The sequence below is a fragment of the Pan troglodytes genome, chromosome 8 (assembly GCF_028858775.2).
Source record: "Pan troglodytes isolate AG18354 chromosome 8, NHGRI_mPanTro3-v2.0_pri, whole genome shotgun sequence".
Lineage (NCBI taxonomy): Eukaryota > Metazoa > Chordata > Mammalia > Primates > Hominidae > Pan > Pan troglodytes.
This window is the reverse complement of record NC_072406.2, coordinates 102,946,813-102,970,496: the sequence shown is the minus strand read 5'-3', so window position 1 is coordinate 102,970,496 and position 23,684 is coordinate 102,946,813. Positions and strand designations below refer to the sequence as shown.

General features: G+C 37.3%; 1 protein-coding gene across 1 annotated transcript in view; it reads left to right on the top strand.

Annotated features, from left to right (window-relative positions):
* The window catches only part of HTR7 (5-hydroxytryptamine receptor 7), a 140,885-nt gene extending 117,704 nt beyond the window's left edge, over positions 1-23,181 (top strand). Inside the window, exons 3-4 of the mRNA XM_063780363.1 lie at positions 20,488-20,545; positions 21,963-23,181. Of these exons, the coding sequence (XP_063636433.1) occupies positions 20,488-20,545; positions 21,963-21,983 (79 nt within the window). The 3' untranslated portion in view covers positions 21,984-23,181. The remainder of the gene's footprint in view (positions 1-20,487; positions 20,546-21,962) is intronic.
* The last annotated feature ends 503 nt before the right edge of the window (positions 23,182-23,684 follow it).

Below are 23,684 nucleotides of genomic sequence, written 5' to 3'. Positions count from 1 at the left end.
TTGATTCAGGTTTTCAAATGTGTTGTTTAATTTTTTATTAAGACCTTCATGATTCATATTGGCTTCTTATCCTGCCTGACTTGAATGCCCGACTATTGACCTCTCTGCTTCATTCTGGCTATAGAGGCTGAGCTTCATGTGTAGACTGTACTTTAAATATACGGCAGCAAATAAAAGGAAAAGGTAGAAATGGAAAGGGGATGAGAAAAATAAATCATTAATACAGTTTCACATATGACATAATTTGTGCCAAAGACACAGCTTTTGTTTTAACTAAGAATTGGGAAAATCATTGAAATGAACATTTTATATATAATGACTGTTCAAGCAAGAAGGACTATTCCTATTCTCACTCTATGGTTATCAGCTGTCATTTTCTGGCAAGACTGAGTACTGGGAAACCATGCTTGAGAAGTAAAGCACTTACTTGTAAGAGATAACTGAATCACTGTTGCCTTAGCTTTTAGTTTTATTCTGTAAATATTAAACAGGAGACACTCAGAGTTCCTCGATTTTCTAGCAACTGTTTCATAACTGAAAGCATTGATTATGTTGTCATGGGCTTGATATGCTTGTGCATGTATTTGATGATCATATTTTCATATAGTTTTATTAGGTTCATTGATTGCAGGCAGTGGGTCAAAAATATGAATGGAAAATGCAGGTAATTTTTTCAAATAGTTTATGCTAATATAATAATTGAATTACCATCTGGAGATAGTGGGAATTTCCCTTTCAGCATTTTCATTGTCAATTTAGTTTTCAGTTTAATGGCTATAAATGTTTCTAAATACTGGAGTCTTGAAAAATTGTTCATACTCCTTCTGATCTCAGGACCTTCACACATGCTTTCCCTCTTGGTTTGTGATATTCCTCCTGATCTCATTTATTTGATGTATGCCTTCATTATCGTCCAGTAAATCTTCAAGGGTAGGGACCATGTCTGTTTTTCTCAACAATATGCCCATTACCTAGCACCATGCTGGGAACATATATATGGTAGGCCAACAATGGGTATGTTTTAATGAGAAGGAGGGAGGGAAGGAGAGAGAGGCAAGAGTTCACTGGCACTTTTTAAAAATGTTTATATGAGGAAACAAAGAAGACTTGCTGTGATCCAGCGACATGCCCAGTGAGTGGAAGAGAAGGAACTGGAATTAAGCTATTCTGTGTGCCACTTAGGTCAGGCCCTCCACTACATGGTCCTGCTTCTCTTGCATGAGTTAGCTACTCATATCATGAGAGCATCCCTTTCTTAATTTTCTGCACTAGTGGAGCAGAGCCATGTATGTGCTATGGCCCATATGTTGAAACTTGTTTATCTACAGCTAGCCAGATGGTCTGTAACAGCACACAAAGAAGCCATTTGGAAACTTTCAGAGGGTCAGCACGTTTTGAAAACAACTCAGAGTAATGCATATTGTGATGTCATTGCTTACTTTAAGCTTACAGTGAGGAATATCTTGTTAGGTACTGAATGTGAAACATGCAGACTTTGAGAACCAACTCAGAGGTCCTAGCCCCCAGAGATAGAAATGTATTTAATTGGATCACCCTTTAGACTTGTTTTGTCTACATGTTCTCTGAAAAAGGAATATAATGTCTTAATTTAAAATACTTTGTTTTTTAAGTTGCTGCTGGGTTAAATACATTTTTTTTAAAAGAAAACCTGCTTATGCAGTACATGTTAACAGATATGATGTGGTCATCAATAAAAATGTAAAATAAAATTTACTGTGGCTGATACGAAACAAAGTGAGAGACGGTGACAAGTATCAGAAGTAGATTTGCAGCTAACAGTCTGTTTAGTCTTTGGTACATTAAAAAAGCCAAGATGAAAGAATTATACCTGTACTAGTGGAGGGGGAAAATGGTAATCTAAAATAGCAGATGATAAGAAATATCTGGAATTTATCTTTGATGTGGTATTATGTAATATTTTTGGTACCAAATTACCTTTTCCTAATTACATTTTGATTGGGCTATTATTAAAATGCTCTTTATTCTTTAAACCCACACAATCTCACAGTAGGAGAAGTGGTTCAAAGCTATGATGAGAGGCAGCAGAAAGTCGGCTGTACATATAAAAGTTTGTTATGCATAATTCACAAAGTACATGATCCAGTTGTAGGAAAAATGAGCTATAGCCCTATCCACAGACAATCACAGAGCTGGAGAATCTTATGGATGATCTAATACAACTCTCTACTCTTTTGCAGGTGAGAAAATACTAAAACACTAGAGCTGTGTTTTGTCTGAATTCATTTAAAGGAGTATGGTACGGAGCAGTGCTTTGCTCTACACAATATTTGGTGAAGAAATAATTTTTAAAATCTGTTACATAGGTATTAATAAAAATGAGTTATAAGAAAAATGCATTGAGGCAAAAAATCTTGTTGAAGTATGTTGAGGCAAAAAAAAATGAAGTGCAAAAACATACAAAAGATTTAAAAGACATAAAACTACATTTCAATAAATATATTCAGAACAAATATAACGAAGAAAAAACAATAACAAAACTGACCATTGTTCACTGAAAGTGAGCAGTTACTCAGGTAGGGAAAACCTAGCAGTTACCTAGATGAGAAATTACTGTAGCATGATCATTGCATGTGCATGACGCTGAGTTGCAAGGCTCACTGTGATGACTGCAGTATAGGGAGAGCATCCTGACAGGAAGGGTGAAGACCCACAAGGAACCCCTTGTGCCTGAGAACTACACTTGGAGTACTGACGCAGAGAAGCTGCCTGCTTCAGTATGTGCTCTGAAACAGTCAGGAAGCAGAGCCTGCGAACAACTGAAACTTTTTCTTCCTATGTTTTTCCTCTTTAGTTATCTACAATTAACTTGTATCCATAATGCTGATCTGAATGCTTTGAAAGGTATTTGATTTTTAGAATGATCATATTAATGAAATTTTTCTTAAAGACTACATTTTGACAAAATGTCCCCAACAGTTTGAAGGCAAAAGGTTGTGATATTGAGAGGTTACTATCAAGTAATCACATCATTTTATATCTTAATCCCAGTTTTCAAACTTCACTCTGAGTAAGAATTATCCAGGGAGCTTGTTAAACATGAAGATTCCTGGGCCCCACTTCAAGAGACTCTTGTATGTTGTGTCTGGTGCAGGGGTGGGGGTGAGGTGATGCAGAGTGAAGAGGGCTTTTCACCAGCCTAGCACATGATTCTGGTACAGGTGGTCTGGGATCCATATGTTAAAAATTGCTTTTCCCAACGTGCTGGCAGACTGAATTACCTAGCCAGTTCTGTGTGCTATTAGTGAGGAAAAGCATGCTCAGTATGAAATAATATCCAAATCATTAGTATATGGTTATAGAATCTTGCCAAAGAAATGCACCATTTGTTCACAAGCTCTCTCTTACATACCCTTTAGTGCTCAGTACTTACTGTTGGCACCAAAAATCCAGGAAGCTTGCAGAGGAAAATAATCCACAGATCACCTTAGATAGTTTACAAATATGATATTTAAAGACATATTGATGTTTAAGTGACATCTATTGTTATGGTTTCTTTCTCATTTGGTCTTAAGGCCTCTCTTGAGAGTGGCCATCAGCCAAGATAGCCACTCTCTAGAAGAGACCTGACCAGGGGAAAGTTAGGTTGGAGTGTGTTGGTCAAGTGAGGCACAGTGAGGAGGTGAAACCAAAATGCATGAAGCAAGAAATTATTACAGGACCCAGAGAATTAGGGGTGCCAGCAGGAGGCCCATGGTAAGTCTGGAGGTCACAGGGAGCTCAACCAGCAGTTGGGGAGCTAGACAGAGAGAGCACCTGTGGACTTTGTCCTTATCAAGGTCCATGGTTATCCCTTAGGCTTTCCCAAGGGGACTGTGGATTGGCTAGTTTCAAGAAAACATCTGAAAAATTGGGGGGTGGGAACTTATTTATATGACTCTGGTGTCGACAATTAGGTTTTTTGTGATGAACAGTTCACAAAGGGAGGGGAAGTTTTCACTAGGCCAATGGTGACGGGTTATGACTAGGTTTCAGATAACTTATGTCAAAGCTAAAAATGGATGCCAAGGCAGCAACTATATTAAACAAATTTATGACAAGTGCTGAGCTGGCAAATTTCCACATGATTGAGTGATTCCTCATGTTAATGAAGTTTATTTTGTTTTCAATTGTTATGGGTACATAATAGTTGTACATATTTACAGGATACATGTGATATTTTGATACAAGCATAAGATGTGTAACGGTCGAATCAGGGCCGTTGGGATATCCATCACCTCAAACATTTATAATTTGTGTTGAGAACATTCCAAAAATACTCATCTAGTTATTTTGAAATGTACAATTATTAACTGTAGTCACCCTATTGTGCTACCAAACACTAGATCTTATTTCTACTATATAACTGTATTTTTGTATTCATCAATCAACCCCTCTTATAATTAATTAATATTGGCACCAGCACAGGGTCAAATGAGAATCAATACATCACATTCCTTATAGCCAAGAAGCTGATCAAATGTTTGTCAACAAAACAAAGATAAGATCTTTGTAAAATATGTGTTGAATATTAGCCATTGAGTGCAAGCTGTTGACATTGGCCAAGGTGTACACTTTTACCATTTTATATGTGTGTGTGTGTGTGTGTGTGTGTGTATCATGTCAATGATAGCATCTCACATTTAATTGTTTATTACTCATCAGTCATTCTGATAGTCTTCACAGCAATCCTAAACTCTGTTATCTCTATTTTATGGGTGAAGGAACTGAGGCTAAAGGAGCTCATGACATTAACTTGTAAGTAGAAAAATTGAGCTCAGCTGACTTGTACTTTTCATTGTTATGATTTTTTATTATTTAAAATATTTTAAAAATATTTTTGTAGAGATGGGGGGTGGGTCTCACCACGTTGCCTAGGTTGGTCTCAAACTCCTGGCCTCAAGCAATCCTTTCATTTCAGCCTCCCAAAGTACTGGGATTGCAGGTGTGAGCCACCATGCCCAGCCTGTACCTTTCATTATATTCTTCCTTCCTGCAAAATACATCTCAGTGGTTGATGACTGGTTTTGTGGACCTGGAAATCTGCAACTGAACTCTGAGGAGACTCACTCTAGGGTGTTCAAATATCTTCTTTATTATACTAAGTATGACAGAGTCCCCAAGTTCAGGGTCAAATCCTAGATCATTGTGAAGGGCACAAAGATTATGATTCCTGCCTCCTCATCCTATTCTTGAGGTTTTCAATTTCCTGGGTATCCTGATGGTTTTTCCTGGTTATGCATTTCTTTTGCAGCCTGCCTGTGATAGTTCCTTTTATGTATCATCTTCATTGGATCATGGGGTACCCATATATTTGTCTAAACATTATTTCCGGATGTGTCTATGGGGTGTGTCTGGATAAGGTTAGCATTTCAATCAGTTCACTCATTAAAGCGGATTGCCCATTTCTGTATGGGTGAGAATCATCCAATCTGTTGGGGGCCTGAGTAGAGCGAAAAGGTGGAGGAAGGGAAAATTTGCTTTGTGTCTGACTGTTTCTCCTGCCCTGGGACAGGGACCGTCAGCACACCAGTTCTTAGGCCTTTGGTCTCCTACTGTACTACACCACTGGATTTCCTGGGTCTCCTGCCTGCAAATTGCAGATCATGGGATTTCTTAGCTTTCACAATCATGTGAGCCAATGCCTCAAAATAAATCTCTCAATCTCTTCCCTTCTCATATATTGGTTCTGTTTCTCTGGAAAACCCTAATAACCTGCCCTAACTTCTATTCCCCTATAGTGTGTACCTTTCTATACTTTCCTCATTAAAACGTATCTGCCCTGTGTTCCATTCTATCTTCTGCTGTCTCTTAACTGCCAATTAATCAAATACCCAAATCCATTCAGGTGCAATATCCTCTTCTTACATGGCATATCATTACATTGAGGCAAGCAACTTCTTTGATCAGTGTCTGAACCCAAAGAGTATTGATGGAAACTTCTCACAATGGGACAAGTTGGTTGTGGAGAAAGCAGCTCAAAGTGTGTGCCTCCTTGACTGGGATTCTGTAAATCCTAGAGTTGTTTAATTACAGACCTCCCAGGGGTCCCAGAAGCTGGAAGCCTGCTGTTATCCAAACTGATCTACATGACTTAGGCCAGGTCTGTTTTCTGCCAACATTAGAGCAGAGAACTGAGGGAATTCCCTATATTTTTAAAGCAAAACAAATGAAGGTAATTAGGTAACAGCTGAGATTTGTCAGGAAGTATTGGCCAGTTGCCTCCAGCTCCTGGTCTTCGTGGAGATCAGCTTCTGTGGGGCAACTTCGGCGGCTCTCCCCAGCCCCAGAGAGCAATTCTAGTGACAATCAATTTCCTCATCAACAACTTTGTATGAAATATTAGAATATATTTTGAGTGTGGAGATAAAATTAACACCTGAAATTTTTTCTGAGCACAGAAATCAGAGATTACTCTTCAAATTACCTATTCTCTTGGATCTTAAAATTTTAATTGCAGCAAGCTTTTACATATTGGCATTTAATTTCTCTGTAAAAAAACCTTACTTAATTCAATCAATTAAGGGAAAACTTGGCCTAATTTCCATCCATCCATTTGGATCATGCAGAGTACAAATTTTTTGGACAAAAAACACTTCTTAAATATTATAACACGAATTCTAGTGTGGGATGCAGTTTTACAGCAAAATTGTCTAATAAAGACAGATAAAATGTTTTTATTTCCATTTCACCATAGCAAACATTAAAAAGGATACTAATATATTTAATTTGTCTGCTATTAGTGAGGACCGTTAAGGAAAAGATGTATATTTTTTAAAGAAACCATAACCAGAATTTTAGAATGATCTTATTAGACAAATGTGAACTCATGAAAGAAGCAGAGTTTTAAATTTCATATTTCAAACAAATGGCAACAGGTGAAGTGTCTAAGACCCATTCATCTGTTGCATTATCATTTTATCATATTTATTTCAAATTATTTTAATAAAAGAAAAATTTAAATGTACAGTTTATAACTCATTTTGTGCCCTTTATGAAAGCTGTGTGACCTTGGACAAATTTTCTAATCTCCCTGTTTCTGGGCTTCAGATACTTCATCTGCAAAATGGAGATAATACTATCCAGTACCTCATAGAGTTGTTGAGAGGATTAAGTGAATAAAAATGTAAAGAACTGAGAACAAAACCTGATGCCCTGATGTCTGAAGGATGTCTGCTGCCAGTGTTTACTCCTCCTTCTCAATCTCCCTTCTTCCTTCAGTGGCAGGCACTTCTCTGAAGTTACTGTGCATCCTTCTAATCCATGCTTAAATGCTTTTAATATACAATATTTTTGTCTTTCAAAACCTTATATAACTGTGTAAATATTACACACACTGCCATATTGCGTGCATTCTCTTGCAACCTGCTTTTTTCTCAATGCTAGGATTTTGAGATCTCTTTATATTGGGAGATGTAGATCAAGTTCATCAATTTTCATTTACGATAATATTTGGTTAATTGAATACACTGCAATTCATTCATTCATTTTCCCTCTCGTGGACATTTTATTTCCAGATTTTTTTTTGGAATTATAAAGAATGCTGCTGTGAGCATTTATGGTCGTGTCACCTTGCACATTAGTGAGAATAGCTTCCATATGGGGCTTCCCAAACTTTTCCCCTTGGATTGCCCTGCCAGATGTTACTGTGCCTCTAAGCCACGGCTGCCCTAAGGGCTAAGGAGGTCAGTATCTTGTGGCATAAATCACAACCCATGTCCCCATTTAATGCAGACCTGTTGGGGAGCCCTGCCCCTCCCAGGACATTGGTCTTCAAATTAGGGTAAACGCACTGAACCAACGCCCCCCTACCAACATACACTCACATGCATGCACTCAAAAACACACATGAGAGCACCTACCTATACATGTGCATGCACACACAAACACAGAGGCTTTTTCAGTATGAATGGTTGTTAAAGGAATCGGTTTTCAGATCCGAATATTGACAGCCTGAGAGCCACATGCAAGTTCCCACTTCCTTATTCGCCATCTTTTTCTTCCATACTTATATTAGAAAATTATTTGTCATTTACTGAAATTTTAATTTAACTGGGCATCGTGTACATTTGTATGCGTGTGTGAGTTTGTTAAATCTGGCAAAGCTAGTGGAATTAGAAATGATCTTTTGACCCATGAAGGAATGATCTGAATTCAGATATATTGTAGAGTGGGTTGGCAGGACAATTTTTGTTTAATGATCTCTTCTGTTACTTCTCCTGATTGTTAAAGTACACATCACTCCTGAGTGGGGAGTCCTGTGAGAGCAAAACAGGTAAGAAATACAGAGGGTGTTGGTGTTGTATTTCACTGGGACAGTGAATTCATGACAAAGTTTTCGTATTTACCCATGTAAGAATATTCAGGAGTTGCAAATGGCAATCTGGGAAACACCAGTGTGTTGAGAAGCACAGCCCGGATTTCTCATTCTGAGAAAGGAGAAAGACTTTGGTGACTGCTCCTATTTACTGGGCTCACCTGCATTATTTGCAAGTTTGAGAAGGGAGGAGGTAAGAACGTCCATGTTTGTCTCCTGTAGATCAATATTACACTTTTAAGTAAAGTAAACTTAGGTTAAAAATAAATTAGTGTTTTATATTTTCTTACACATTTATTCAGGCTGAGAAAGATTTCCATTCCCTTTGACAAAATTATTGGATACTATAAATCTATATACACTTTTTATTTGGACTCAACGTCCCTTCTCACTGTTATCCATCAACCAATTCTTCACTCATTTGTTCATTCTTATCATGTACTTATTAAATTTACGTAACAGGTATATGTCATGGATTTTACTGTAAAAAATACACTTCATCATTAATATACTGTTGGTAAGCCTTCTACTACTGGTAGCCTCCTTCTGTTTATTTTGCTATGAATTTACGGTGAACCCGGTTTCATTTTAGCAGTAAACAATGTTCATCTCTGGATATATAAACTAAATGAATGAAAAATTCTCATTAATTAAAAGATGCATTCTTGATAAAATTTTACATTTAATAATTACTTACAAAACTTTGTAATACATTTAGCTTTTGATCAACAGTAATTTAGTAGTAATTAAAGAGGAATTGCTAATATTTAAATTACCATTTAAAGTGGTAATAATTTTTTAAATCAAGAAAAATGTTTTAATCCTCACCATCTTAAAGTTATAAGAAAAATATTTTTTCAGTTTTTTGTTATATACACATTTCTGTAACTATGTTACAGTGGTCAATAAAAGATATTCAAGCATAAAAATATGTTACTATAAACTTCAGTAATAAAGTGGAATGGAAATACAAGTCAAAACAAAAAAGGAAACAAGGTAAATTTTTCCAAATGTTAAAGAAAAGCTGCTTGTGTGTTTTAAAAAAATAGATGGTAATGGTTATCTGATACCACTTTTGAAAGAATGGCATCACAGTTTTATTTTGTAAATGTCAGTATTTATAACAATTTCAAAATTATATATTTTGCAAGTATTTAAATTTATTATTAAAAATTACATCCCAATTTAAAAATTTTCAAGTGACTGCATAATTTTCCAAAATTATTTTATGGAGTACATGTGTAAAAAGCTTAGATGCCCAACAGTATGCTGAAAGTGGAGTTGTTATGTAGGAGGGTGTGTATATCCTTACCTAGATTTTTTGCCAAATTTTAAGTGGTTGCCTTACTTTGCACTCCCACAACAGTATATGGGAATTCTCTTATTTCCGTATTTTCTCAAACATTTTGTATTGTCAACTTTTAGGTTTTTGCATGTCCAAAGAGTGTAAAATGCTATCACTTTGTGTTTTTAAGTTTGCACTCCCCTGATTGCTAGTGAGTTCCTCTTCTGTGAACTGCCTGCTCATATCTTCACCCATTTTTCAATTGATTAATGTACATATTTGTAATGTAAGGAACTAGTTTTTATAGGATGTTGGCCTTTGCAGCTTATTTTGGGGAAAACACCTTTAAATTTCTTTTACTCTTCTAATTCTCAATCTAGTCCTTAGCCAAAAATATTCCCCTTAACACAACATTCTTATTTTTCATCTGCTCCCAGAGGGTTCCCTCTTTAGAAGTTAACGCTGATTTTCTTTCCATGTAAGGCGTCAAACCATCTGGACACTTCTGACAACATGAAGAGAACTACATATTTTTACATGCCTAGATATATAGGTGACTTGATACAAAGGAATAAAAAATATAAAATAAAAGCAATTGATCACTTTACTAAAAACCTAGGGTCATGTTGATTGGTTTAATAAGATCTGATTCTTTTTTTTTATTTTATTATTATTATACTTGAAGTTTTAGGGTACATGTGCACAATGTGCAGGTTAGTTACATATGTATACATGTGCCATGCTGGTGTGCTGCACCCATTAACTCGTCATTTAGCATCAGGTATATCTCCTAATGCTATCCCTCCCCCCTCCCCCCACCCCACAACAGTCCCCAGAGTGTGATGTTCCCCTTCCTGTGTCCATGTGTTCTCATTGTTCAATTCCCACCTATGAGTGAGAACATGCAGTGTTTGGTTTTTTGTCCTTGTGATAGTTTACTGAGAATGATGATTTCCAATTTCATTCATGTCCTTACAAAGGACGTGAACTCATCCTTTTTTATGGCTGCATAGTATTCCGTGGTGTATATGTGCCACATTTTCTTAATCCAGTCTATCATTGTTGGACATTTGGGTTGGTTCCAAGTCTTTGCTATTGTGAATAGTGCCGCAATAAACATACATGTGCATGTGTCTTTATAGCAGCATGATTTATAGTCCTTTGGGTATATACCCAGTAATGGGATGGCTGGGTCAAATGGTATTTCTAGTTCTAGGTCCCTGAGGAATTGCCACACTGACTTCCACAATGGTTGAACTGATTCTTTTAAACCTGAAATTGTTTAGAAAGAAGCTTCCCTCTTGAGGTATTCAGTGATTATTTGAAATACAGGTAATCCTTGATTTATGAGCAAATTGGCTAAGGCAATGGTTATAAATTGAGCCAATGAAGTACTATAGAATTGGTTTATGGAATGGGCTGAACCTCATGAAGGATACAGATATGTCCAGGATTTTCTTCTCACCATTCTTTTCTCTTTGGTCATCAGATCCCTTTTCCTGGTCCCTAAACACCAACGTGGGCAAAGCCCAAAACTTTCTGGTCACTTTCAGGGATAAGAAAATGTCCTTTCAATGATAAAGAATAAAGTATTAAAAAGTCCATTATGATACAGATGAAAACTTCAGTGCCAAAGCCAGTTTAAGTCCTTTGTCTGAAGCTCAGCCCTAACCTGAGGTCTTTAACTCAGGGAGCTTTTGTGCGAAAGACAGTGTGGTCTCTTGTTTCACACATCCCACCCTTTCACTTTTTTCCCTGGTTGGAAGAGGAGGGAAGATGAGAGGAAATGGAACACATGAGGAAAAGGAACAGAAGTATTTTTAGTTAGCTGGCGTTATTGTTGTTCTTTGATATGGCAGGTGTCTTCGGGCTGACATTTTGTGGGTTATGTTTTGGTTCAATTGGACATAAATCCATTCTGATGTGGGTTCTGTGCTCTCCAGATAACTTCTCCCAAGACCCCCTAAGCTCCATGACCTCCTACTGCTGGGATTCTGTTTCTTACAGGCCATCCTTCTGGGTGTCACATTCAAGCCAGCTCAAGCCTACCTATTTCTGTGACCTATATTTTGCACAAGGGCAATGTCACACATCTTGGCCATGCCAAGAGCTAGAAGTGTGGCTCCTCACTGGGCACTACTGTTCTTTCTTCCACCTTGCTTTGGAGGATTGTTCTAGCCAGCCTCCCACTTTCAGAATTCTGTAGGCCATGGCTACTTGAAGTGTGGTCTAGGGACCAGCAGCATCATGTGGAACCTTACTAGAAATACAAAAGAACCTCAGGCTCCACCCATGCCCCACTGAATTAGAATCTGCTTTTTACCATGATCCCCAGGCGATTCATGTGCACCTTAAAGTGTGAGAAGCTCTGACTTAGGCCAGAGGCAGGCACTGGTCTCTATATTCAGGTTGATCTCTGCACTCCAGGGAACTCATGTAAGGCTCTCTCAAATTCTCTCACAACACCCTATTTGGATCCACCCTAAGCTTCTGCAGCTCACTGTCATCCTGCTGGGGTACCTTATTGCTAGAACCTCCAGTTTCTTAAAATTTCTCTAGGAGCCTCTGTCATTTGGTCTGGAAGGGAGAGCACTTTCTTTCTTCATGAGCAGAGAGGACAAAATCCAAAATTCTTGCCCCTAAGGCCTGGAAGTCAGTACCACCCTGACCCTCTTAAAACATACTTGGTATTTTGCCTAGAAGGGCTAGGTAGTATGGGAATGGAGGGGCTTGCAGGGTCAAAGAACCAATTAATTCTCACCAAGGCTTGAGGGGAGGTGTCTGGTGGATCCACAGTTCCTCTTCAGAATGTGGAGGAAACAGTCACCTCTTGTCTTTGGTTTGTGGCTTTATTCTGAAATTCCATGATAATTGGAAGAGTTATGTTCTTTTCATTATAATAAGAAGGATCCTTCTATTTTATGAGTTTAGAATCATGAAATGTGATCTAATTTTGGAAATTCTTTTTGTATCAGAAAAATACCAAAGTTGATAAGAATAAATGAAAGATTCAAGTATAATTTGTGGGCTATGTTATTCAGACCAACGATTCTAGTAAAAAGAAATAAAATAGCTGGATAAAATTAAAATAGAAAAATACCTTGAGAGCACCTGACAACATAGTAAAGAAACAGAGAGGGAAACGAACCCATGAAGTAAGCAGAGCCCAAAGCTGTTTCTGTTCTGAGGGAACTGCCTGTAAGGGGCAGCTGGGGTTCACTTCTGTTGGGCTTCAAGTACAGAAATGAAGGGATCTCCCAAGAAGGAGAGTCAAATAGGAGACTCCCCAAATTAAGATCAGACCTTAAAGAGCAGAGATATCCCCAGGGTAAAAGTCCACAACTGATATGGTTTGACTCTGTGGCCCCACCCAAATCTCATCGGAATTGTAATCCCTAAGTATCTAGGGAGAGATCTGGTGGGAGGTGATTGGATCATGGGGGCAGTTTCCCCCATGCTGTTCTTGTGATAGTGAGTTCGCATGAGATCTGATGGTTTTATAAGGGCTCTTCTCCCTTCACTCCTCACTCTTCTCTCTCCTGCCACCTTGTGAAGAAGGACGTGTTTGCTTCCCCTTCTGCCATGATTGTAAGTTTCCTGAGGGCTCCCCAGCCATGTAGAACTGTAAGTGAATTAAACCTCTTTCCTTTATAAATTACCCAGCTCAGGCAGTTCTTTATATTATTAGCAGTGTGAGAAAAAACTAAATACAACTAAACCCACTTCAGCCTCCCTAATACTCAATTCCCATTTCCACCCTTTGGTATCTTTGGATAGGGTTGTCTTGAGTTGGCTGGAGGGAAGAAAAAGGGGGAAAAAACCTTCCTGAGAAGTTGGAGCCATAGTCTGTTCTAAAACAGATTTGCAGGCTTGGTTCACATTGTCTAGGTGGTCTATGGGACCCCAAGCTTCTGAATTTGGTTGGAGGTGGGTCAAAGTGTGTTGCTAATACTTCCAGGCACCTGAAGCTATCAGACATAAATCCTCTTTGGAGAAGTCTAGTCTTCAAAGGATTCCCATTAATATTGTTTCAAGGACATTATCAGTACCTAGTAAACAAATAAACACATAAGGAAATAAGTAAGAACCAGAAGGAAAACCTGACAGTAGAAACAGGCTCTCAAAGTTATAATTATTAGAACTCTAAGACATTGTAAAGAAGAAATAAGAATATAATAAACTAAAATATATGAATGTTCAAACATTTATTAGGTATTTAAAGTCAAATATTTTATATACAAGTTACATTAAATGTCACTTCTTAGGAATTTTTTTTAATAATTGGATGGGTACTCAGATGAGTACTATGTGTATGCCCAGAAGACAATCGCATATCAGGCATAGGTATTTTTTTTATTGCTCTAAGGACATTTTTTTTTTCTCCTTTCTTTAAACTTTCTGGTGAGGTGTATTTTATTCAATGAAGAACATCAAAGTTTGATGAAGTTTTACATATCCATATAACTACCACTTCCTTATTATTGAGCATTTCCAGCACCCTAGCAGATCACTTATACCTTCACCACTCAATAACTGCAAAGGTAACTAATATTCTGACCTCTATTATCATAAGTTAGTTTTCCTTGTTTTTGAACTTTTGTATAAATAGAATAATATAATATGTATTCTCTGGTGTCTAGTTTGTCAATGTTTATGAGATCCATTCATCTCGCTGTGTGTAGGACTAGCTGTTTCTTTTCAAAATTGTATGTATTCTATTGTATGGATATAACACAATTTATTCATTTTATTATTAGTAGATAATTGGTTCGTTTCCATTTGGAGACTGTTATGTATAATGCTGCTATGACTATTCTTGCACATATCTTTTTATAAACACAAGCATTCAGTTCTTTTGGGAACATACCCAGAAGTGGAATTGCTGGGCCATAGACCACATGTATATTTTGCTTTAGTAAGTACTGCCTAATAGTTTTACAAAGTGGTTAGACCAATTTATATTCCTAGCAGCAATGCAACAGTATCCTCCAAAAACCTTTTATTTGCCTTCAAAATTAAATCATCTAATATCATTGCCAATTTATGTTAATGAATTTCCCTAAAGTTTTGAATGGTAAATACTTGAGAAAGGGAAGCTTTCATGGTGACTTCTGCCTTGCCGAGGTTGTCAGCTGCCCTGCAGAGAAAAACAGTCAGGAGGTGAACGAATTCAAATAACACCATAGTTATTCATTTAATTCATGGTGCCTGAGGCCCACATCACCCCTGACCTTTCCCAGTTTTACAAGCGAGTAGATTTCAGTTTTTGTTTTACTTGGAATTGGGTTTCTGACACCAGCAACTAAAATAATTCTGCGTAATAGAGAACTTGTACTGAAAGAAACATGGCAAAAGCTCATTCAGTTTTCCCATTTCTAATATCTCAAAGTTTGAATTTTAAGAGTGAACATTTTGCTTCACTGACTGTATTGTGTAACATTTTATACTTATGTACCTACTAATTATGATATAAAGTGTATACATCAAACATTGCACATGTGGACAATTGAGACTCCTGGTAATATTTACCCAGGGTTGCTGCCGTAGGTAGGTGGAGTTTTGGAGACCTGCATGATTTTAGGTGGGGGCTGAATAGTATAAAGAAACATCTATTTCCTTACCGTCCACAACAAAGGTATCAATCCATTAACAAATGAAAAGAGAAAAGCCTCAGAATGAGGGGAGGTGTCTTGCAGATTATTTTTCAGATAACTCTCATTTGCATTTGAAATACTAAAGAATTATGCTGGAGAAATTCACATTCAAGGGAGGTGAACACCTTTGGCAAAATACAACATCATAGCTTATCTTTAGGAGACACCATAAATATCCAGGTAAAAGAAGATAAGTATCAACTACAATTGGGGAGTCAGAGGATCTTTGCATGTAGAAGAAATGTTTATAATCTGGCAAATAGGAGAGAGTAGAGAAGAAGAAAGTTGCAAGAGCTCTATCACCATAAACTGTGCATGGTGTGACAAAGCTCTGGCTTTCCTCAGGATCCTTTTAATTAACTAATTAATTAATTTTGGTGATCAGTGCATTTTTTTACTTGATGAATTTTAATAATTAGAATTATTATATTAGAAAACAATACAGTTCATTTTTGTGTTGAAATTAGCTTATCAGTCATCTATGAGATAATGCTTTTATTCAAAAAAGTTAACCGACTTTTTATAAAGCAACTTCCCACAACCAATCAGAGTCTGGATACTCTTTTCTGGTAACTTTCAAAAGAATCAGATGAAAGTAGGAAAATGTCCCTTCTTCCAATCCTATTTGAAAAGAATATGCCTGGTTTTCAATGCAATGAATGTCTGGTGTATCTGGGAGTATTAAATTGCTAACTGTGAAGCAGATTTCAAGGTGATTTGGGAAGTTCTAGCTTGCTCCCACCACTAAAATGCATATACCTGGCTAAGAATGGGCTCATGCGCAAGAGCATTCAAGAAATACATTCACCTAAATATGATTAAACCTGTAGGAAACCTAGGCGTCCCAGTCTGCAGGGATCCCCTTCTTCTCTCCTTTGGCACCCTGAGTCATATGTGGCAGAAGGGGGTACTGTCTTTTACCTTTTCCACCCCAGATGTCGGGGACACCGCAGAGCATTCATGTCCTTATTCCACTCTGCTCATTACTTGTCAGCTCACTGAAGTGTTTCTATGTAGGCATCCTGTGCTTTTTTAGGTCACTGCTTGCTGTCTGGTAACCAGTTCCCCCTTCTTGCTGTTTTTCTATTTCTGTTACACAGCAAGGGTGGGTTTAGGCCCTACTTAGGCCATAGATAAGATCAGGCTGTAACACTGAGAAAAATATTACTGCAACACATGAGAATTGTGCTTTAGCACAAGGAAATTCTAGCATAGAAGATACTACAGTGCATCATTGCCCTGAGTCCAGTAGCCATGACCTTCTACAGTGGGGAATTTTTCTCATGTCTCTCCCCTTAGCTCTTGCCTACCACCAGCCTACCTCCCGACAGTGGGAAGGCCTTGGACAGGCCAGTCTCTGCACATCTTGCTAACATGTAAAGTGAAAGAGAATGAGTCAGTTTTAAAGCTGTACTTAATTTTTTCTAAGATGCCATTACTTGTAAGATGCGGCATTGTTCTGTGCACCTCTCTACCAGCAGGGGATTTATTTACAAAGGTGTAGAGGAACCACAAAAAAATGTGCAGGAAGCTGGGGTTAGAATTTAAAAAGCTGTCACTACCTCACCACAAAAGAATTGAGAGGAGGAAGATGTTACAGACACCTGGAAGGGGAGAGCTTTGTTGAGCAGATTGAGTGGGTCAGGTAAGCTCCCAGGAGGGAGCAAGTGAGCAGCCAATGCTCTGCCATTACTCTCCCTCTCCCTCCCATCTCCTGCCAGGCCTCCTCATTGGTCCAACCCAACGTGAAGCCAGAGGGCACAGAAGCACGTCCACATTGTCTAACCATCAGCCTCACAAGGAGTGTGGGAAGTGGATCTGCAAGGGGAAATGAAAGACATCTCTGGGACAGCTACTAAGCAAGAATAAATTCTGGTGATTGAACTATGAGGCACTGCTTTCTTATCACTTAGAATTTTTATTTTACACTTATTGAAAGAGCTCTGTTCAACAGATAAAGAAATGGATTTATTTTTATCTTGCAGTACCTTTCTGGATTTAAAATAACTACATTTCAATGCTAAATAATGGTGTAACATTTTTGAAAACATTTGTGATAGATATTTTTTCCCCAAAGATGACTACAATAATAGTGCTTGTTGCACACATGCTTCTAGAACCTTACTATATCCACATTAAGAGGGGAGGCTTGGTTTCTCCCCACTTGAATCCAGGCTAGTTTCTGTCTTGCTGGTAACCAAAAGAATGCCTCAGTTATGGTACGGTATGACTTTTGAAGCTAGGTCCGAAAAGATGATGCAACTTCCACCGTGCTTGCTGGAACGCTTGCTCTGAAGCCCAGAGCCTCCATGTTAACTGTCTGACCACCCTATGGCTGCCATGCTGTGAGGAAGCCCAGACTAGCCCAACTCCAGAAGGACTACATGGAGAAGCCCTGAAACTACATGACAAAAGATGCTTTGCCAGTTTCCAGCTGCTCCTGCTTGCTCCACTTCTGCTGTACCGGTTCCAGCTAGTATTCAAGAGCTCATGAGATATTTCTTAACTAGAACCACCCGGCCAAACCCTTCCCAAATTTCTGGTCCACAGAAACCATGAGAGATAATAAACTGCTTGTTGTTATTTTAAGCCACCAAGGTTTGAGGTAATTAGTTATGTACCAGTAGTAACCAAAGTAATTTTAAATACCAGTTGTACTCAATAAATGCTGTACAGTCATGTGTTGCATAACTCAAGGGTGGACCGCATACATGACAGTGGTCCCATAAGATTATAATGGCTATCCTGTATAGCCTCGATGTGTAGCAGACTATACCATCTAGTTTCAGTATGCTCTGTGATGATGTTTGCACAATGACAAAATTGCCTAATGATTGCATTTCTCAGAATGTATCCCTGTCAGGTGACATAGAACCATACCAATAATGCATTAATTAATTGATGACAATATGAATAACCATGACCAAGTTTGTACATGCACAGGCAATGACAACTATGTCATGATATCCTGCTGGCCAACAACAATTGTGAGATGCCATCTATTTTTTTTTTTTTATGAGACACAGTCTAGCTCTGTTGTCCAGGCTGGAGTGCAGTGGTGTGATCTCAGCTCACTTCCACCTCCGCCTCCCAGGTTCAAGCAATTCTCCTGCCTCAACCTCCTGAGTAGCTGGGATTACAGGCGTCTGACACCATGCCCGGCTACTTTTTATTTTTAGTAGTGACGGGGTTTCACTGTGTTGGCTAGGCTGGTCTTGAACTCCTGACCTCGTGATCTGCCTGCCTTGGCCTCCCAAAGTGCTGGGATTACATACGTGAGCCACTGTGCCTGGCCGATGCCATCTATTTTAAGATGCATCCTGGTGAAAGAAAATGTGAAGAAAATATATCACAAGATTGATAAGGTGTGGTAGTATTTATGTAAAGGGAAGGACAAAGACAATGCAAATAGTGATCTTGTTGGTAAGGCTATTTATTTTGAAAAACTAATATTTTGTAGTTAAGACGACATACTCATTGACAAAATAATTAAATGCAGAAAAAGCTACTAAGAAGACAATAAAATCACAAAAATCTCACCATTCAGCGATAAACTTCCAGATACCTAAATGTATATAGACACATATAGCTATGTGGACATAATGCTTTGTAAATAAGTTTATGCTACATTGCAGGTTAATTTTTTCACACTTAAAAACATGCTGAGAGGTCAGGCATGGTGGCTCACGCTTGTAATCCCAGCACTCTGGTGGATCACTTGAGGTCGGAGTTCGAGACTAGCCTGGCCAACATGGTGAAACCGTATTTCTACTAAAAATACAAAAATTAGCCTGGCATGGTGGCACATGCCTGTAGTCCCAGCTACTCGGGAGGCTGTGGCCGGAGAATCACTTGAACCTGGGAGGTGGAGGTTGAGGTGAGCAGAGATCGCGCCACTGCATGCGCCACAGCCTGGGAGACAGAGACAGACTCTGTCTCAAAAAACAAAAACAAAGCCAAACAAACAGATAAACAAACAAAAAACATGCTGAGATGATGTTTCTACCTCAGTAAATAAAAAAACACACACTCTTATTTTTTAATGGTAGCAGAGTATCTCATGTTTTTAACCAATCATCCAGTGATGGAGATTTTGTTGTTTCTTTTCAATTTCGCTTTTATGAATGCTAAAATAATAAGCATATTTATGCATTTATGTTTGCCCTGTTGTGTTATTATCTCTTTGTGGAGAATTTGTAGTTATAAGACTGTTGGATTGGATGGGATTTATTTATCATGGATTACAAAAATAGCAACATTTATGATTATGATATGGATTGACCGACCTCCTGCCAAAATTGTGTCTATTCATACTCTATCAAAAGTTTTTGATAATGCCAAATTTCCTTTCCTTTTGCCAGTGTTAGGCTTTTGACATTTATCTGATGCCAATCTTATGGTTTTAAAAGATTTATTTTTTTATTGTTTTACTTATATTTGAGAAAATAACGAAACTGAACATCTCCATTTTTTGATCTACTTTAATTTCTTCTTTGGTAAATCAACTATGCATAGTCTTTGACCATTTTTCTTTTTATAATTGATTTTCAAGAGCTCTTTGTACAGTAGTAATTCTTTGTCCAATATGTGTGTTACTAAACTTTTCTTCTGTTTTCCAAATGACTATAATAATTATGATTCTTTGTTTTGGTTGCCCAGAAATATTTAATTTGTATGTAAATTCATTTTCACTGATGGCTTCTGCCTTTGGTGTCAAGTTTAGAAAGACTTGTTCCATTCTATAGTTTTTAAAAGTGTTTACTCATACTTTTGCTTCACTTTTTACATTTATTAAGAATTTTAATCTAACTGGAATTTATGAAATTTAATTTTTCCCCTACTGTGGCTAGTTTGTTGTCTTCAATTATTTAGTGAGTAATCAATCTGTCCCCTGTGATTTAAAATGCCACATTTGTCATACATTAAATCTCATAATATGTGAGATTGGTGTCTGTTTCTGGGATTCTCTGTCCCTTGGCAATTTGTCTTTTCCTGCGCCAATACTACTCATGTTGTTGCTGTTGTTATTGTTATTACTGCTAAATACAAGGTGTTACTATCTAATAGAAAAAGTGTGTACCCCTCTCTTCTAGTCCTTTCATAATTTTTGTTACCATCTTTGCAGATGAATTTAAAAATAATTTTTGTTAAATTTTAAAATAATCCTGTTGTAATTTTGACTGGCATTACATACAAGTTATGGTCTGTTTTAGAGAAAGAACTAAAGAACTGACATCTTTACAACACCAAGTCTTTCTGTCCACAAACAAGGTATGTCTTTCATTTATTTGACAGTTCTTGTGTATTTCTTGGTAAAATTTTGTAATTTTTATCGCTGCACATTTCTTTTTAGTTTTTGCTCTTTGTATTTTTGGTGTTTATTATGATTGCATATGTGGTAGCTTGATTACTGATTATCTCTGGTATGTGAAGAATGATTGCATATTATTGTATATTTATTTTGAAGCTAGCTACCTTACTTATTCTCTTAACAGTTCCAGAAGTTTTCCAGGGCTTCACAGAAAATTATAAATTTTTAATAATCATATAAAATTTTATTGGCTGGAAATAATTTTGCATCCTTCCTTTAAATATGTATACCTCTTCATTTCTTTAATTAATAGCATTGGCTTGAGGTTCAGAACAATATTAAATTATTATGATGATCTAAGACATCTTTATTTCTGACTTTAATGGAAATACTTCCATTATTTCTTCCCTGAGCATAGTGCTGGCCTTAGATTTGCAATATGCATTTAAAAAATATATTCAGGTGGGATATATCCAATCCTATTTCACAGTTTGTTATTTTTAAAACCAGGAATGGATTTGGAAATAGACAAATGTTGTTGGCAGCTAAGAAAGTATATTAATTGACCTACTAATATAATATTATCTTTGCAGTCTAGAATGATTAATACGTTTTTGCAATCTAAAATCCTTTCAGTGTCTTATTTAATTCTATTTCCCACTATTATGTTTAGGATTTTGGGTGTCAATATATTTATAAGTGAGATTGGTCAGTAGTTCTCTTTTTGTTTAATAAGATTTGGCAATAGTGTCATGTATTGACACATTTTTGAAATATTCCTATTTTTCTATAAATTGTTCCAGGCTCATTAGAGAAGTTTATTTATATAAGTAAACAAATGTTATTTACTTTAAAATTTGCTCACAAAATTATCCTACCAGATCTTTTTAATAGGCGCCTTTTAAAAAGCTTTTTTATTTTCTTCTGGCCTTGGTATCAAATTAAGACTTTTTCTAGCCTATTCTTATTAAAAGTGTATACTCTTTCTTTTGTATTACTCTGTAAGTTATCTTCATTTAATTAATTTTGTGTTTGTGCTTCTTTAAATATTTATTTTAGCATTAAATATTAATTCAAAACATTATATGGTAATATTTTGGTAAAGGATGTATTTTTCAAACAGCACAACAAGTAAGACAACAACAAAACACTCAGCCATGTTAGCCACATCTGAGGTAAATTTTAAAAGCATGTAAGCTACTTCAATTTCACAGCTGAATATTGTTGTATATGAATTGTTCTAGATATGCAAAGCTAAAAAAAAAAGGCTTTTTCTCTCAGTAAAAATCATGAATCCCTATATCCCCAAATTTCCTATTTCTTAAGCCAAGAAGACAAACCAAATTCTCTCTGTATTTGTCTACATGCAACAACAAGACCTCATGGGCAATTTCATAAAGACCCGACTGACTAATGTGGACTGATTCTGTTGTGGCCTGGTGCTTTATGGAGGCTGAGAAGTTACTACGTAGAGGAAAAGAGACAAGCAACGCGGAAGGGGGAAGGAATGGCCTCTGCTAAATCCCAGATCTGAACTGACTGTAATGGAAACCAAACAAGCAACAGAAGCCTGAACTAATGATCTAGTTACACTCTTCCCTTCCTCCCTTTCTCTTGCAACAGAGGGCACCACTCTCCAGGAAAGCTCATACTGTATCTAGAATTTCTGTACAGATTTCCTCAAGGCACAGTTAGGTTCATCGATATAACTTTAACATGAGCACTGTGTTGTGTAGTGCTCAGGTATACTTTCTTCTGTTTGCTGTTACATTAATGCTGAAAACACAATTTTCTAAAGCTGAAATGGAATGTGTATCATATGAAAAGATTCTATAATATTTAATTGACTGAAGTACATAATTAGTATTACTATATTTTAATAAACATACATCTAGGCATTTGGCCTAAGAAAATAATCAGAAATAGGGTAAAGATTTATGTACAAATCAACTTATCTTGACATTATTTGTGTAAATCTTATAAAGCCATCATCTGAGAGTAGTGTTGTGAACAGAGAAACACATATCAATAACAACTGAATACAATTTTAAAACACTGTAAGTTCAGTATTAATTAGGTTCCTTTGGTTACAGGCAACAAAGAATAATTGTGGATAACATACAAAAAAAAAAGAATTATTTGGAAGGATGTGGGTAGTTCACAGACATGAAGGAAAAGCTGAATAGCCCTTATGAAAGATAAGTATGAGGCTGCACTAAGGGTGTAGGTTTTAGGAACACGTAAAGGATTTTTACAGGGTGCTACCATCAAGATGAGCCAACTGCAAATACTTTCCTTTCTTCTGTCACTGTACTCAAGATTCAAATACCTGAGAAAGATCTTCCAAATAGCCTTACCAAGGCCCTATGTCTACCATTTGGCCAAGGGAACATAGGTACCTCGAGTTAACAGTTTTATCAAGACTTCATAGCATAGGAAATGATAGCAGAGACTATCTCTGGAACACAATGAACTACATTCTTGATTTCCCTTGCAGCTAGGTGGGGACCATGTGACTGAGTTCTGGGCAATGGAATGGGGGCAAAAGTGATGTACGCCACCTCTAGCCTGGCCCATTAAACTCCTGCAGATCCTCCATGCTCCTTTTCCTTCTTCAACTCAAGGCAGGTTGCAAAAGGATCAGTGCAGGGCTCAGAGGCCCTGCAGGATGTCAAATCCACCACACAGAAGGAGCTGAGTTCTCTATGTCATCACATGGAGTCCACCCTCTGTACCACCATTGGACGGAAAGAGACATGAGAAATAAACTGTAATGATGTTAAGCCACTGAGATTTGGAGGTTCTTTATTTCAGAAATGGGGCTACCCTAATATTCAAGGGTGTATATTTGACAGACAAAAAACAAAACAAAAAACCAAAATTTGATTCTATAATTTCTGTACTTGCGTTAAAAAACCTCAGTGAGGAGGTTACATAGACCATGGTAATTTTTTTTAATTCTCCTGTCTAATTCCCTCACACAGTTACTCCCACATCTTATCCTTCAAAATTCTCAGAAAATTTATCTTCCAGTCCTGCCCACATACCTCTTGTTCTTCAACTCCAGCCTCACTTCTTTCCCTCTGAATCTGCATCACA